We start from the raw sequence: 14,851 nt of genomic DNA on the forward strand, positions 1-14,851 counted from the left end.
TCAGAGTCAAAGCAATGACAAATACATGCCATTATTTGGGGAATAGCAATCCTTCCTTAACAAGCTTCTCGAATGGCTATGGAAACTTCCTTGCGGAGCTACACTCCTGTCTTTGATGGCATATGCAATATACGGATGCTCACGCCGACAAGAAGCATGATCAAATCCGGAAATGTTAATAAAAAAGAGACGGGATATATTCCTTTGGCACATTCTTACATGACTTCTGACACCGAGATGTCAACCTCAACGATAGCAAGCACCAAGCTACCCTGCTCCTTGCATCGAGTCAATCAAGTTGTCTTACTACGGAAGATGCTGTGATAGGCACTTTCTTTCTCCCCAGCCACAAGAGTCAGGGCCGGAAACACATCCATGCGGCAATTCTGCTGCATAAATATGCAGCTATCCGCCTGTCCTGCAGCCACCACCCGTAACCACATATTCGCCTAACCCCATTCAAACACTACTTCCTCCCGTTACGGCGTTAGAATTTGTGTGCTGCTGTCAAACCACGGTTTCATCGGGGTAGAAATAGACCCCTGTCCATCCAAGCAGCCAGCCAGAAACTCTTTCGACTGGAAACTTGCAGCTACTGGGACCTACTGAGACTAATTTTCTCGAAGCTGTACCATGTTCCATCACCAAGGGAGACTTTGCCGTCCGTCTGGGGTTATGTGGATAGGCATAGCGGACGAGGATGCGGACTGTTATCGTATTTACCTCCAGTATTCGCTGGCGGCTTGTCATCCTGATGGAGCCCCTGAAACGCCGTTGAATGGCCCCTTGGATCCGTTGATAAGAATCATCTCTTACCCTTGAACAGCGCGACAAATAAAGGAAGACACGTTAACACGCAGACAGCCCTTTCAAGAGCCTGCATAATCCTGCATGTTCACCTAGCAACCCTCGGCTCATAAATATTAGTGTGCGTGCAAACGGAGTCTCATATGTTCACTGGCTATCACTAAGACACCACCACCAAGGGCCGTAGACCCCGCCGAGAAAACTCACATATCCAGAACCGACCCAAGAATTTTTCTTTCCAGTGCTCTTTGAATCTTTATTCCGAGCCTTCCAAGGCTGCTTGCATGGGGTTGACTGGGCATCTATATCCTCACTCATTCATTCCAAGGACTCAACCATCGACATCAAGTTGACTGCATTGCTTTAAAAGTCGGAGCCAACGACTTACAACTTATTCTGGAACACCGTCTGAGACCTTCAATAGCTCGTCGGAAGGGCCAGCAGCAGTTCTCTTCAGCGCTATGCTTTCCTTGTCTTCGCTTCTCAACCCCATATCTACCTCAGAGTCTCGATGGATTGGTTTACCTTCGAGCTCTCCATCTTACTATTCGCATCTATCTCCAAACGAAAGCCCGCGACCCAGTGGCCTACAGTCTTCAGCAAAATCTAAGATGAGTAAAGATGGTGCTGTCTTTTTTAAAGGCAAGGTTATGGGAACTGTCATGTTTCCTCCGTTTGAGAACCTTGACCCAGAGAGCGCTCGGGAAGTCCAGAAGTACAAGGTGTTTCCCCTCGGAGAGATTGTGAAATATCCTCGCCATATCCCATACAACAGCGAGAAGAAAAGCTTCCTTGAGAAAACTGGTCGACACAGCTTTGAAGGTAGGATTGCAATATATATTCTTGGCATTGCTGACATCACTATCAGTTTTCCAATACACGTTCCGACTTCCAGGAGAAGAGAAAGAACACACGGTAATGTGGGACTACAATATCGGGCTTGTCCGTATTACGCCTTTCTTCAAGTGCTGTAATTACTCGAAGGTTCGCCTCTCTGTTCTCGAAACTACCACACTTTCTAATGAACCGCAGACCATTCCAGCCAAGATGCTTAATATGAATCCGGGGCTCAAAGAAATTACCCACAGCATCACAGGAGGTGCACTTGCTGCTCAAGGTATGGCCTGTTCTTCCAGCATTTCGGACAAATAATCTGACATGGTGAAGGATACTGGATGCCATATCCATGTGCCATGGCATTATGCGCAACCTTCTGTGCCAACATCGCCGGCGCTCTCATCCCGATATTCGGGCCTAGTTTCCCATCACAATGCACACCCAACGAGTCCCCTCTCTGTGGGCGAATGGTTATCGACCCATCGGTCATTATCCATGGCACCAAAGAAGCTATAGCCTTCCGTTCTGCTGCCACAAATGGTCCCACGTCCAACCCATCTTCACCCGCATCTCAAAATCCGACGCCCAGTCCTAACCAGCGAACGGTTCGAACAATTGACTCTGTGTCACCCCGAAGTACACCCAATGATTTTCCCCTGGTCCACGAGCAAGCCACGAAGAGGCTGAAGCCAAAACGCCGAGGGCCCCTTCGCGGCGAAATCACTGACACGGAGTCCGAGACTAGCATGCCATACCAAAAATTTGACCGAGCACAGTTCTCCGGTCCGCCCACGCCAATGACAGCATACACCCCTCTTCCATCATCTCCTGCTTCAGGCTACACCTCGTCCGGTTGGACAACGGCGAACTCGCATCCCCAGGTGCGATTTGCGCAGCAAAACAAGACTGCTTTTTCGGCTAATGGGAAAATCACCTCGAGAGAGCATGAAATACAGCGCCAGGTGCCGGGTTGGAGGTCTCGAGCCCTCCAACACCCTCCAACTCCACCGTATCCTGCGACTCCAAACCAAAGTCCGGTTGCGAGCCCTTGGCTAAGCGCCATACCTCGCACTGCAGGTGAGCACGGGTTTGGGGGCCCGGCTATGAACCAAAACACTCTTTCACCAATGAGACCTCGTGGAATGGTTGGGTTGGGGATCAGAGGGGTTGGTATGGATGAGGAGGTTTATGATGCGGATAGTGATGGCAGCCCAAATGTCAGCCCAAAGCGGGTAAAGGGGGATAGGGAGGTAATCGAAGACGTGGAGAGCCAAAATGGGAGCTCAGACAACGTTGCGTGGCTTGCAAAGGTTAACTCATCTCTTGAGAAAGGGGTGGGCGAAGAGGAGAAGAGTGCGGCGCTGATGCTTATGTGTCTTAGCGTTGGCGAGGGGAACGGAATCGAACAAGGCACGAAGAGAAAGAGGGCAGCAAGTTTGTGATGGTAATCAAAATGGAGATCGAGGCTGGATACACTGAATATGAGCACACGGTAACGAGCTATGTCGATACGATGACGGCCATAGGCAGGCCATGGACACAACGAATATGGAAAATGGGGCTCGGGGTTTGAATATTGTATACTGCGCGATTTTAGCAGAGCATGTCATTTAGTTTTGGCTTTAATTAGAATGTATTGTTGAATCCAGATGAAGTATTCTGTATTCTGGATTTGCAGTTGCGGGCGCTTTGTTGAGCAATTTTTTGGTATCCGCTGATATGCAGTCTTTATACTGTCATATTTTATATGGGATGATAATAGTTACCATGAGAATACTTTACTTGCACGAAGGTCATTCATGAGTCAATTTTGTGTGGCAGAATGCTTTAATTGATATTTTATTATTTGTTTAGCCCCATACCATATAGATATTGAAAAGAAGCACAAATTGGCCTCAACACCAACTCGAAAGGATGAAAAATCGGAATGACGTGTGATTCGCCGATAAATGTATTCCTTTGGACGGTTGAAGAAATACTTACGAAAAATATCAAAATATGAGTAGATTCCCCAGTTAGTGGAAGAATTTGTGGCATCTTGTTCCCCACCTTGGTCTCTATGACCCGCGAGTCTTCAACCTTGATTGTATCCAATTCTTCCAAGCAATTCCCTGCGATACCTTTTCAACACTTGAATCTTGCTAGCAAGCTCTGCTCACCGTCTCTCCTCGTTTTTACGCTCCTTGTACGCTTTGTCTAAAGGCTTTAGCTCCGCAGCGAATGCCATCTCAATATCGTTCCTAATGGCAGCGAGTACTGGAAGCAACGCCTTTCGAAATGCGCTGAAAGCAGTCTCCGTTTTGGCTTCTACATCCTCTTTTAGAGCGATTGAGATGTTCGGGAACAAAGTGCTGCGTTCCGAGCCACGGCCTGTCACAACACAGCGAATGACACACCGCATTTTACGCCTTAAACCACGAATTTCGTAACTTAATATCTCAACAACCCTTTAATAATAGGTTATAAAAATTTGTACTTCATTTTTTATAGGCGTTTAAAGAGCTTGTTTGGATTTTAAAGCAATTAACCTTGTGGTTATTGAGATATTAAGTTTTGGCCCCCACTTTTGACCTAATTCTAGAATCTCATTAACTACGGCACCAATTGCTTTAAAAATCAAATAGAATACTTTAAATGCTTATAAAAGGCTAAGTAAATATTCTTATAACCTATTATTAAAGGGTTGCTACATAAGAGGATTGATTTCGCCGATGAATATAACCCGGTTCTATGTAAGCAAAGTGTTCTAACCCAAGCTAATCCCAATGGCAGAGTTTCGTTAGACCGAATAACACTTACTTCATTTCTATCGCAAAAATTTCCGCTGTGCGATTGTAATGTTTCCCATTGGAACTCCATCTCTGATCTCATTTTCCAAATGAGTTTGCCGTTCCAATTTGTTTTCGCTCAGCGTTTCGTCTTATGGTTACCATGTTCCGACACCAAGCGCTAAACTGACCTACACATCCTAAAGTTTGCTTAGAGTTTAGGGATATGTATGCTGAGATAGGTTACTGTAATGCCACTGTATTATGTTAGAATTTGAATTGCTGATGACGAGAGGTGGAAATTACCGAATACCACTCTGAACTTTTATCTTTCGCAGCAATTTCCCAGCTGCCAATTAATTTGTCTTCGGCGGATATAATCAGCTCATCATCCCAAAAATTTATAGCTAAGCTCACCTAGAAATGTAAGAATGTCCTTTTGAAACCCGTCCAGAAAACCAGTTTTACATCGAGACACAGCCGTGACCTCCCAAGGTTAGCTAACATAATCTAGCGGGACGAATATTACAAACCTCTTTTTCGACGTCACGAAGAGTGTGAAATATTTTTTTGTCTAGCGTGGTTGTACTGTAGGTTTAGCTGCCCGTAGCTCTGCAGAGTATAGAAGGCTCGATAGTGTCGAGTGAAGGAAATTGATGGCCTGGAGTTCCTGCGCATGAGCAGTTATGGTGTAGCAGAATCGTCGAACCGCTGGTATGCCAGAGGCCAGAACCATTTCAGCATTTCCTTTTCTGGCATATTTCTCATACGATGTGTCAGACACGCAAAATACTTCCAGTGCTCCTTCTCCAATTTCTGGCTCGTAAACTATCTTCAGTTCTTCCTCCACGTGCGCACTGCGAGCGTTGATAAGCAGCCAACGCCGCCGTCTAGAAAATAGTTAATAGCCGGGTTCCGGTAATGCCCAAATTAGTATAACCTACCTTAACTTCAATTTCTTTGCACGAGATTGGTTCCCATTTGCCTTGGCCTTATCAATATCTCGGTCAAGGTTTGCCATCACTTCTTCTGATATTCTTTTATTGGGTCCACAAGAGTCCCGTCTCGCCGTTTTCTCATTGATCTCCTATTATGGTAAGCCACCACTCGAACAAACTTGAGAAGTTGAGTACAACCTCCGAATTAGTGCAAACGATTGCGATTTTCATGCCTTTTCCTCCAGTTTTGTCCCATTCTAGCCCAGCGTGGTTGGATACGACGGAAGCGAGAGACGATTTCACCGACTCGTTGCTGATTGCTCGAGAAGTTTTTGTGACGAGGAAAATATGATCACACCTCAAGGGATAACCCTGTGTCGCTTTTACTCTTGCGAGATTGGTATCACGCAAACCTGTGTCTATCGTCAGTTGATCTGTAGTATCGCCTAGGATTCAGAGCCACTGACCTGGCAAGTCGGCAAGAATAATACCAGCTTCGAGGACCCTTGCTTCAACATAAACACTAGGGAGAATCCTGGGTTAGACGCTGGTCATCAAGAAAGAAAGTAAAAGGCACGATGCGAATCTTACCGGATTATTTTTGTAAATGGCCAAAACCGGTCTTGCATGAAGACACTTGTCTTCATGCAGCATTCATCCGCAGTATCACCAGTGACTAAACCAGATGTTGGTAATTGAAAAATTCACTTTCAGTGGGGCTTGGGTTTTGAGTGGTTTGGTCAACAGAGACTGGTTTTGTTTGGTTGAGGGGAGGTGAACTTCGCCGACTCGGATTGGTCTTCAAGAAGTTGGTAAAAAGATGGTGGCTCTGTTGGCCCGAAGAAGATGAGCCTCGCTGTCTCGGATTTTGGGTTTCAAGAAGTCGGTGAAAAGATCCTGGCTCCTTTGGCCTGAAGATCGAGGGAGGCTCGTCTTATCAGAGGTTAGTATTGGGCAAGTTGGTGAAAATATAATGGCTCTGTTGATTTGAGACAAATGAGCCTCGACGCCTCGATTTGGTCTAGGAGAGGTAGGCAAAAGAAAGCAAGAACTTCGATTGAAAATAAATCCTCACTCAAGCCCGGGGCTCATCTAGCTTCAAACCTAGTGAGCCACTTTGGCAGGTGAAGCTGGCAAACATTTGGAAGGAAGCTGTAGCTCGAAACCACTTGAAGTTGCTCAACGTTGTGGGTATCTGGATGCTGGTACGATTTTATGACGAGAAGTAAGATGGACGTTGTAGAAAGTAGGATTGATATTATGCTCCTCCTTCAGCTAAAATAAGAGTTGACGTCGAAGACAGCAGATGCTGTCTTCGTATTGCACGAGCGAAGTGGACAGGACTGACGTTGTCCTGTCAAGCTTGTCTCAATAGACTGCAGTAATAGAGGAGACAACCGACTGGAATATCTACCACCTCACATTTAACTGAGAGAAGAATGAAACCGTTCAGCATGTAGTGTATAGAAAATACACCATCTATGAAAGTGAAGTTCACGTCTCAAAAACTGCCAATGGTATGACTTGACGCTGGATGACCCTGAGTGACTACTCCGCAATAAATGGGGTCATCGGCCACAAGAGCAAGTAATTGATTTCAACGCCCACAGTGAAAGCTATATGTTGAGGCAGTAGACCATAAGACTCTGGCGGAAACCTCCCGTTTGATACTGCAGGTGTTCAAAGTTCCCACCTACGATTGAGCGTGATAAAAAGGCATGGTGACAGAATAAAACTCATATTTGATTAACTTAGCCTTCTGCTCCTCTTCTCCCCTCGGCCATCGACTTACCGTAGAGTACAAATAATGTTATTTATTCATCTGTTGGGAGGAACCATTGCCGCCAATGTCCTGACGGCGTAAGTTTACACTCTGCGGCACGGCCCGCCGACGGAAGAACGCTAGTCCTGTCCCGCTCCAGCCATCTACCCTGCCGTAATTTTTTTAACTTTTGAAATACCACCAAGATCGTCATCACTGTCGAGAAACCACCAGCCAGTCTCACTACTCGCCATAATAGGCGTATAAAGCACTCGCCATGGGCTTTATCGAAGAAAACGAGGTCGTCGACCATCCCGCCCCCTCCGAGCCGACCCCAGACATGATTGCCGATGCCATCATGTCATACTCCATGGCCGACCCCGCCGCGACCAACCCCGCCTCGTCCACAACGATGCCCCAGCTCCCACCGTCTATGGATGCCTACCGCAACCTCTCCTCAGCCGATATCCTCGCCGATTTAAACAAAACGCCCCTGTTTATGACGGAGCTGGAGGACAATGACGAACTCGAGGCTTTCAAAGCGCTCGCCTACGAAGGCACACCGAGCGAGGTCGCCCAGAACTTCAAGGAGCAGGGCAACGACGTCTTCAAACTACGGAGCTGGGCCGACGCGAAAGAGTTCTACTCGAAAGCTATAACCGTACTACAAGCCGAGCAGCGGAAACGAGCCCAAGAGAAGACCCTACAAGAAGGCTTACCACAAGCCGACAAAAGCGCACCACGCACCCTGAGCGCAGAAGACGAAGCCGAGATAAAAGAGCAACTAAAGCTCCTCGAAGCTTGCCTCGGAAACCGCTCAGCCTGCCACGTCCAGCTCAAGAACTACAGATCCGCCACCCTTGACTGCGCGCAAGTCATCCGCATAAACCCCAAGAACATCAAGGCCTTCTACCGCTCGGGAGTCGCGCTTCTCGCTCTCTCCAAGATCCGCGAAGCAGACGACACCTGCGCGCACGGCCTGGCGCTTGATCCTGAGCATAAGGACCTCAAGCTCCTCGCGCAACAGATCATCGAGAAGGCGGAGATAGTCGACGCGAAGAGGCAGAAAGAGGAAGCTGCTGCACTGCGCGTGAAGCAAGAGGCATACGTCTTGAAAGCTGCGCTGAAGGCGCGGGGGATCCGCATGCGCAATACGGAGCAGCCGCCGGAGATGGAGGATGCGAAGGTGCGACTCGTGCCGGACCTCGTGGACCCGACGAGTTCCCTGGTCTTCCCTACTGTGCTGCTGTACCCGCTCGTCTTGCAGAGCGACTTTATCAAGGAGTTTGGCGAGACGGAGACGGTGGGTGAGAGGCTGGGGTATATCCTTGCTGAGCAGGCGCCGTGGGATAGCCAGCATGAGTATACCCCGAGGGGCGTGGAGTGCTACGTGGAGACGATGACGGGGGGGCTTATCAAGGTGGGGCCGAAGGTGACGTTGCTGAAACTTCTAACGAGCGGATCTGTGGAGGTGGTGGATGAGGTTGTGAGGGTGTTTGTGGTGCCGAAGCTGAAAGCAGCAGAGTGGGTGGCGGATTTTAAGATGAAGAAGGCTGCTGAGAAGAAGACCTGAGAGCGGCAAGATGAGGCCTAGTGTATGACGGTGGTGTGAAGAATAGCTGTGTATCACAGCATGAGCTGAGCTCAACGCGCAGATGGCTGGCCATGACTGGGGAGGTTTGTCGGGCTATGCAAGGCTGTCCACATACTCCGTTGAAGACCCGGTGGCCATACGAGACAGAACGGGGTCAATAGCCACCTAGGGAGAACAACTCTGTCGATATCATCTCAGAGCTTCTCGCCAGAGGTTCCCGTGGCCATAGTCCCAGCTCCACCAAGCCATATTGCATGGCTATCTGAAAGCTGGTCAGTGGGGTGGATGGCTTGTGCCGGTTGGTTCCACGTATGAACTACGAAAGCATAAAATGAGGGAACAAGTGTGGGAGAACCCTGACAGGATATCAAATCTGTTGCACCTAGCATATTTACTTGTAATAAATATTTGTAACCACCAATACAACGTACTCGTCTAGAACGTAAGCCTCGAGAGGGACTATACGTGAACAATCAAGCCGCCAATAAAGCTGTTCGTAAGATCTTGGTGGCTAATATATACAGTACCATCGTCAAGTTTGAACCGCACGAGTAGATTGCCTCTAAATCATGATGAGCCATGCTTCCTCCGCAGATTACCCCAGACAGGCTGTTCATCCTGTGGCGCCTCTCCCGTACCGCCCTCCACGCCATCCCCAACCCCCACATCCACCGCCATCCCATCATCCTCACCACCTGAAACCCCATCCCGCGCCGCCCTACGTCTCTCCCCAGGCCCAGCCTCCCACAACTCCCCCACCACACCCCTCAACTTCCCCGTCTCCAACCCCAACACATCCATCATCTCCAAAACCGTATCCACACGCCCATCCCGCTCCGTCGCAAACCGCCGTGCAAGCGCATGCCACGTCCCATTCCTCACCCTTCCCTGCCACCCCATCGCCGCCATCTCTTCCAGATACCGGAACGCGTCCTCGTAATCCTGCTGTCCCTCATGCAGACACACCAGAATGAGCCGGTCGTACGTCAGCTCGTCGGGCCGGATGCCCTGCCGCGCCATCTCGGAAGCGAGGTACATTGCCATTCGTTTGGGGCTGAGAGAGCTGCGGATCTTCGTGCAGCCTTGGAGGAGCACGTTGATCGTTGTCGTGTCGGGGTGGACACGCAGGGTTTTGCGTGCTGTCTTGTATCGAATATTAGGACGGGCGGTTACTTCGGTCGAGGGGCTATCTGGCTGCAATGTCTTCGAGGCGGGCGCGGATTGAGAGCTGACTAGCTCCTTGTAGAGACGCATTGCCAACCCCAATTCTCCGGACGAGGCGGCAGCTTCCAGGATAACATTTACAGCAGCGATGGGAATCTCTTTCCCCTCCTCCTGCAACAGTGTCAAAGCCTTCCATGCATCTTGGATGACTTCCGGCCCTTCTTCTCGGAGAAGCTTGAATAGAGGCCGTGTCGTTGCCGAGCTGGGTGTTTTGCTCGTGCTTTCTCCACCTGCCTTGCCCATGATACACAGTACGCGAAACGCATTCGTCACATCCTTGGCTGTCGCATACGCCTCCAACATGGCCTCGTAACTGCTGGTAGGCAGTTCCCCTTTCCTGTCCGCGAGCATCTTCAGGGCACTGGTCGCTAGCGCAGGATCACCAGCCAGCGCTGCAGTGTTGAGAACATTTGCCAATGTGCCATCGCTCGGTCTTAGATAGTCAATCTCCACGCGCTTACGCCACATATATAACACGCCTGCGTAGTCATATGCCGCAGCACAAGTGTCGAGGAAGTATGGCCAGACGCCAGGGCTGACATCCTGCGGATCTGGGTATAAAGGATTGCGGTCTGGGTCTTCGGCGCGGGATTGGAGGATGGAGAGAGCCGTAGAAAGCTCGCCGGCTTCTGAGAAAACGTAAATTAAGATATCGTAAAGCCATGGTTCTACTGAGATGTGGCGATGGTGTAGGGAGTAGAATACGGATAGAGCTAGTTCGTACTCGCGGTCGCGGAGGTGAGAGATGATGAGGTGGTGATAGCCGAGTGGGGTGAGAGAGATCCAGCGGGCTTTCATCTCTGTTAGAATTTCCGCCCGCAGGAGATGGTTGGGGTGTACGGCCAAAGTCTACGTGAGCTGTCAGTATACTATCGCATTGCGGCAAGGCGACAATAAACATACCATCAAAACGCTATGATACAGGCCCGAATCCCCAATGATTCCCTGCTTGTCCATCTCCTTCAGCAACCCCTCGACTTCTTCCGCACTCCCCCTCTCTGCATCGGCATTCGCCCGAATAAGTACATCAAAGTGCCGCACATTCGGTCTTTCCCCTCTGTTCTTAATCAGGTACTGAACTAGGTGGATCGTTTTCTGGTATGAGCCACTCTCGTCTCGCACTGTCCGGAGAATGTCATGCAGCTCCACGATGGAAAGTGCGCCCCATTTGTCCGGCAGAGGGGTTTCGGAGATAGATTCGCTGACATCCAATACCTCACTTGCAAAATCCCCATCATTCGATACGTTGACCGATTTCGCAAGAGTGGAATTCTGGCGTCGAGAAGCGGCTACTGGGAGCTTCAAGCTGGAAGGTCTCAATGTTCTCCGGGGTACGCATGGTCGATAACTCGCCCTTGAAACAGGCAATCGGGCCCTAGACAGTACAATTGAATCAAATGCAGGACAGAGGAAGCGCCATAGCCCGTCGACTGCAATTCGCGGAGCTGACATTGGCGTTGGGATTTCGTCGTCGAATTTGCCAGGGACGACGCATCAAGAAGTTGAACCTTTATTGTCAGCCTTGCGCTAAATATGTCACGTGCACATTGGCTCATATATTTCTTATATTCATGGAGAGCGCGAGGGAAGCGGTATTGAGGCAGATTGTTCAATTACTGCTCCGTGGATTCTATATGATGATTATACAGCTCCAACTTATGCCATAGCTGGGCATTTTTCTCATTCCTGCCCAGCCACTTGTGGTGGCGCCGTTGAATCCTGACGGACTCCAGCCAAGCTATGCGTCTTCCAATGTAGTCTGGCATCAGCCCTCAATTTCGCTGGCGAGGTCTCCCGCTCCGGGTATCGTCAAGCAATATTTCATTGCCCTCTCCTCCCTCTGCCACCTCCTCCACCTCTGCCTCCACGTCCCCTATCTCCCCTTCCGCCGCGGTCTCCTTTTGATCCTCCGCGTCCTCCCCTGTAGCCACTGCCGTGTTGTCCTTGTTGTTGATCCTTAACCAAATCTATAATCTCGTCTGGTACGCGGAGGTATTTGATCTGGGGCTGTTAGCATCTGTAATAGCCAGTCCGTCAGGCGGTCCAAACATACATTGTTTCCCTTAACATACACTTCTGCCAGTCTGAAGAACTTGTCGCCTTCCTGTAGCAAGAATATAAATTAGCCATGGTGCGTTTTGGGGGTGTAAACCGATTCGGCGCATAGCTGTTGGCATGGGTGGGGTTGCGTAGACATACAGGGCTGGTCTGCACCACCTCCTTCAGGGTGAGGTTCATCCAGGTATCGCATGACACGAGATGGCCGTTCAGCGTCTCTCCATTCTTAAGTTCCACGAGCATGGGATGCCCTTGGGCGGCAGTGAGGAGGCCCAATGGAAGCTGGAAAACGCGTTAGTATATCTCGATGGTAGTGGCAAGCGCGGCGCATCAAAGCAGTCGGTGGAAGCAGGGTAGGAGCAGGGTGTACGCACCATGGTTGGCCTGTTGTGGATAGCTTCACTGTGGTGAAGAGATGAGGCTGAGAGACGCGGTGGCGATGCTTGCTTGGACGGTCTAGAGCGACCATAGTGACGGCCTGTCACGTGATCATCATAAATTCCCCGCTGAATACGACTCTCAAGGTTACAATAAACAATAATAACGATTCATTGCTGGCGGAGTACACTGAAGCTTGATGCTAGAGCTGTTTTCTGTTTTCTATTTTCTATTAACTTATAATATTATAATTACAAAGTTTCACAACGCGTTAGCTGTATTACTGCTTACATCCGCGCCATCGGCCAATGGTGAGGGAGGCTGTGTACTCCAAGAAATGACTTACGCGGCCATTTGGCTCTCTATCACTGTGGGACAATAATGGGAGGATATCCATAGTCCCTCCCCAATTCCTTCATCTATATCGCCACTCTTTCGATTCCGTTTCTTTCCAATCGTCCCTTTTATTGTCTCCTCTATTCCCTTATCCCCCCATCCGCGCCGCGTTATCGTCGCTGCCTGCCGGTGATGCGTGGCCTCCTCGCAACCGCGCTCTTGACGCCAGCGTTGGCATCGGCCCTCGTTGTTCCCAATACCTGGGACGGTGTTCATCTTGCCTCTGCAACTCACAGTAAGTTTCGAACTCCATCCGGGATTAATTTGTCCCTGTCGCCGTCGTCGCATCTAACCGTTGCCCAGCCGAAGTCTCCCATGTCGTTCACCTATCCATCCCAATCGTAACTACCACACCGGACGACCCAGTATCCTCCTCTGCACTGGTACGCAGCCGTTATTCTCTAGCTTGTAGCGCGTATGGTTGCTAACACGACCCCAGGGTTTTAGAATCGACCTCGCTCAGTCGGGGCCTGAGTGTGGATCGGGAGATCTCGTCGTCAATGGAATCCCAGTGTCTTATGGCACGATCGGTGCACTTGAATTCGCAGAATACCTTGGATTAAATAACATACTGATGAAATGGGCTCTCACCTGCGGCCCGTTGACGCGCACCCTTGAATTCGCAGTGAAGAACGTCAACGGCGAGCCTGTCAACAATCTGGGCCTGACGGTTCTTTATTCTCACGACGATACATCGCTCGAAATCCTAGACATCAAAAAGTTGAGCAAAAATCCGAAGCCTATCTACCTAGAGCTTTCCCCATTCAAGGGTCAGAAACTCGAGGAAGACTCAGAGACTGGAGCCGCTCACCCCGTACCAAATGGGGCTCAGACTGCGAACAGTGAAAAACCTGTCGCTAATGATGTGGATGCAGTTCAGGGCTTCGCACTCTGTGACTCAGCGAAGTGCTTCTTCATGGTCGCCGTCCACAACACCAAAGAAACTGTGAAGCACATCACGTCCAAGGTGAAGTCTATCTTTTGTGACAAAAAACCCGGTCAGCCCCATCCAGGAAAGTACAACCAACTCGACCGCCATGGAGGCAAGCATCACGATGAGCACAATGATGATAAGCACCATATGAGACCTGGACACGAGGAGGGAACCCCTGATGACCGCCATCATCATGATGAGGACAAGCCACACCACCGTTTTCACCACGGCCACCACGGTTACCACGGCCACAAAGGAAAGTGGCGCCATGTCCGCAAGGCACTCCACCCCGGCCTTATCGTCTTCGCCGTCCTCTTCTTCGCCGTCCTAATGTTCCACATCCGCCGCCGCATCCACCGCGCCAAACGCGCAGCGTCCTGCGACGCTTCCGGCTATGGCCGCGACGAGTCCCCAAGGAGAAGACGTCGCTGCGGTGGCTGGCGCCGCCGCCGATGCAGAGAAAGGAAGCGCGAGTACAGCGAGAAGGACGAGATTCTTCCCCGCACAAAGCCACATCCCGCATACTCTTCGCCTAGCCACATCGCCACTGAGATCGCGGACCTGAGGCATGCGGCGGAGGCGGTCGATGACATCGTCTCGCAGTCCTCGGAGGGATCTAGGTACGCCAGATGCGGAAGCGCAGATACGATGGAGACTCTACCTGAGTATACCGTGGAGGAGACCGGCTCGAAGATGGGTTCTGAGACTCTGCCGGGGTACGCGGATAGCGAGGAGTCGGTTAGTGTTGCCGACGGCTACCAGCCTGGGACGGCAGAGGTGTGGAGGGCGAGAGTCGATGGAGTCAATGTTAAGGCTTAAAGTGGATTGTGAAGGAAAAGCATAATTCGAGTGTGGGGATCATTTTGGTTGTGTCTGGGCTAGGACCATTCTTCTTTTCATTTATCTAGGGTTGTGTTTTATTGGGAAAGGGGTGTGCAACACGCGTAATATCACTGTCATGTAGGATTCTGGGAATAACAAATACACTGATGTCAATACTAAGATACATGGTGAATTACCTGCCGTGTCTAGTGAGGTTATATATTGGAGAGGCTACTTGGGCTGTGCCGAAAGGACACGGTGATATATATTACTTGCCCCAACGTCACATCATCGAAATGCAGTTGGTCTCACAGACGACATGCACATAGTCAG

General features: G+C 50.1%; 6 protein-coding genes across 6 annotated transcripts; 3 read left to right on the forward strand and 3 right to left on the reverse strand.

Annotated features, from left to right (window-relative positions):
• Positions 1 to 780: 780 nt before the first annotated feature.
• On the forward strand, positions 781 to 3,329 carry VC83_02252 (uncharacterized protein). Its single transcript, XM_024465919.1, has 4 exons — positions 781 to 1,629; positions 1,676 to 1,791; positions 1,840 to 1,924; positions 1,975 to 3,329. The coding sequence occupies exons 1-4, from the start codon at positions 1,269 to 1,271 to the stop codon at positions 3,084 to 3,086; spliced, it is 1,674 nt and encodes a 557-aa protein (XP_024326863.1). The 5' UTR covers positions 781 to 1,268; the 3' UTR covers positions 3,087 to 3,329.
• A 1,099-nt stretch (positions 3,330 to 4,428) lies between these two features.
• VC83_02253 (uncharacterized protein) lies at positions 4,429 to 5,840 on the reverse strand. The gene is made up of 6 exons (XM_024465920.1): positions 5,818 to 5,840; positions 5,549 to 5,763; positions 5,357 to 5,496; positions 4,946 to 5,302; positions 4,719 to 4,899; positions 4,429 to 4,669 (listed from the first exon to the last, which is right to left on the reverse strand). The coding sequence occupies exons 2-4, from the start codon at positions 5,579 to 5,581 to the stop codon at positions 4,987 to 4,989; spliced, it is 489 nt and encodes a 162-aa protein (XP_024326864.1). The 5' UTR covers positions 5,582 to 5,763; positions 5,818 to 5,840; the 3' UTR covers positions 4,429 to 4,669; positions 4,719 to 4,899; positions 4,946 to 4,986.
• Positions 5,841 to 7,312: 1,472 nt separating this feature from the next.
• VC83_02254 (uncharacterized protein) lies at positions 7,313 to 9,065 on the forward strand. Its single transcript, XM_024465921.1, has one exon. The coding sequence runs from the start codon at positions 7,390 to 7,392 to the stop codon at positions 8,683 to 8,685; it is 1,296 nt and encodes a 431-aa protein (XP_024326861.1). The 5' UTR covers positions 7,313 to 7,389; the 3' UTR covers positions 8,686 to 9,065.
• On the reverse strand, positions 9,066 to 11,473 carry VC83_02255 (uncharacterized protein). The gene is made up of 2 exons (XM_024465922.1): positions 10,834 to 11,473; positions 9,066 to 10,779 (listed from the first exon to the last, which is right to left on the reverse strand). The coding sequence occupies exons 1-2, from the start codon at positions 11,380 to 11,382 to the stop codon at positions 9,274 to 9,276; spliced, it is 2,055 nt and encodes a 684-aa protein (XP_024326862.1). The 5' UTR covers positions 11,383 to 11,473; the 3' UTR covers positions 9,066 to 9,273.
• Positions 11,474 to 11,529: 56 nt separating this feature from the next.
• Positions 11,530 to 12,407, reverse strand: VC83_02256 (uncharacterized protein). The gene is made up of 4 exons (XM_024465923.1): positions 12,363 to 12,407; positions 12,130 to 12,270; positions 11,984 to 12,034; positions 11,530 to 11,931 (listed from the first exon to the last, which is right to left on the reverse strand). The coding sequence occupies exons 1-4, from the start codon at positions 12,363 to 12,365 to the stop codon at positions 11,752 to 11,754; spliced, it is 375 nt and encodes a 124-aa protein (XP_024326859.1). The 5' UTR covers positions 12,366 to 12,407; the 3' UTR covers positions 11,530 to 11,751.
• Positions 12,408 to 14,693, forward strand: VC83_02257 (uncharacterized protein). Its single transcript, XM_024465924.1, has 3 exons — positions 12,408 to 12,997; positions 13,066 to 13,145; positions 13,202 to 14,693. Exons 1-3 carry the CDS (start codon positions 12,895 to 12,897, stop codon positions 14,513 to 14,515), a joined length of 1,497 nt encoding a protein of 498 aa, XP_024326860.1. The 5' UTR covers positions 12,408 to 12,894; the 3' UTR covers positions 14,516 to 14,693.
• Positions 14,694 to 14,851: the final 158 nt, after the last annotated feature.

This window comes from Pseudogymnoascus destructans (genome assembly GCF_001641265.1).
Source record: "Pseudogymnoascus destructans isolate 20631-21 unplaced genomic scaffold scaffold_4, whole genome shotgun sequence".
Lineage (NCBI taxonomy): Eukaryota > Fungi > Ascomycota > Leotiomycetes > Thelebolales > Thelebolaceae > Pseudogymnoascus > Pseudogymnoascus destructans.

Bases quoted from the DNA above. Each gene is read 5' to 3' on its own strand.
- VC83_02252 (XM_024465919.1), top strand. From the start codon at position 1,269: ATGCTTTCCTTGTCTTCGCTTCTCAACCCCATATCTACCTCAGAGTCT. The intron at 1,630-1,675 runs GTAGGATTGCAA...CATCACTATCAG, and splicing joins TGGTCGACACAGCTTTGAAG to TTTTCCAATACACGTTCCGA. The intron at 1,792-1,839 runs GTTCGCCTCTCT...AATGAACCGCAG, and splicing joins AGTGCTGTAATTACTCGAAG to ACCATTCCAGCCAAGATGCT.
- VC83_02253 (XM_024465920.1), bottom strand. From the start codon at position 5,581: ATGAAAATCGCAATCGTTTGCACTAATTCGGAG. The intron at 5,497-5,548 runs GTTGTACTCAAC...CCATAATAGGAG, and splicing joins TCGTTTGCACTAATTCGGAG to ATCAATGAGAAAACGGCGAG. The intron at 5,303-5,356 runs GTAGGTTATACT...ACTATTTTCTAG, and splicing joins GCAAAGAAATTGAAGTTAAG to ACGGCGGCGTTGGCTGCTTA.
- VC83_02254 (XM_024465921.1), top strand. From the start codon at position 7,390: ATGGGCTTTATCGAAGAAAACGAGGTCGTCGACCATCCCGCCCCCTCC.
- VC83_02255 (XM_024465922.1), bottom strand. From the start codon at position 11,382: ATGTCAGCTCCGCGAATTGCAGTCGACGGGCTATGGCGCTTCCTCTGT. The intron at 10,780-10,833 runs GTATGTTTATTG...CAGCTCACGTAG, and splicing joins TGTATCATAGCGTTTTGATG to ACTTTGGCCGTACACCCCAA.
- VC83_02256 (XM_024465923.1), bottom strand. The intron at 12,035-12,129 runs GTATGTCTACGC...TTCTTGCTACAG, and splicing joins AGGTGGTGCAGACCAGCCCT to GAAGGCGACAAGTTCTTCAG. The intron at 11,932-11,983 runs GTATGTTTGGAC...TAACAGCCCCAG, and splicing joins TGTATGTTAAGGGAAACAAT to ATCAAATACCTCCGCGTACC.
- VC83_02257 (XM_024465924.1), top strand. From the start codon at position 12,895: ATGCGTGGCCTCCTCGCAACCGCGCTCTTGACGCCAGCGTTGGCATCG. The intron at 12,998-13,065 runs GTAAGTTTCGAA...ACCGTTGCCCAG, and splicing joins TCTTGCCTCTGCAACTCACA to CCGAAGTCTCCCATGTCGTT. The intron at 13,146-13,201 runs GTACGCAGCCGT...ACACGACCCCAG, and splicing joins CAGTATCCTCCTCTGCACTG to GGTTTTAGAATCGACCTCGC.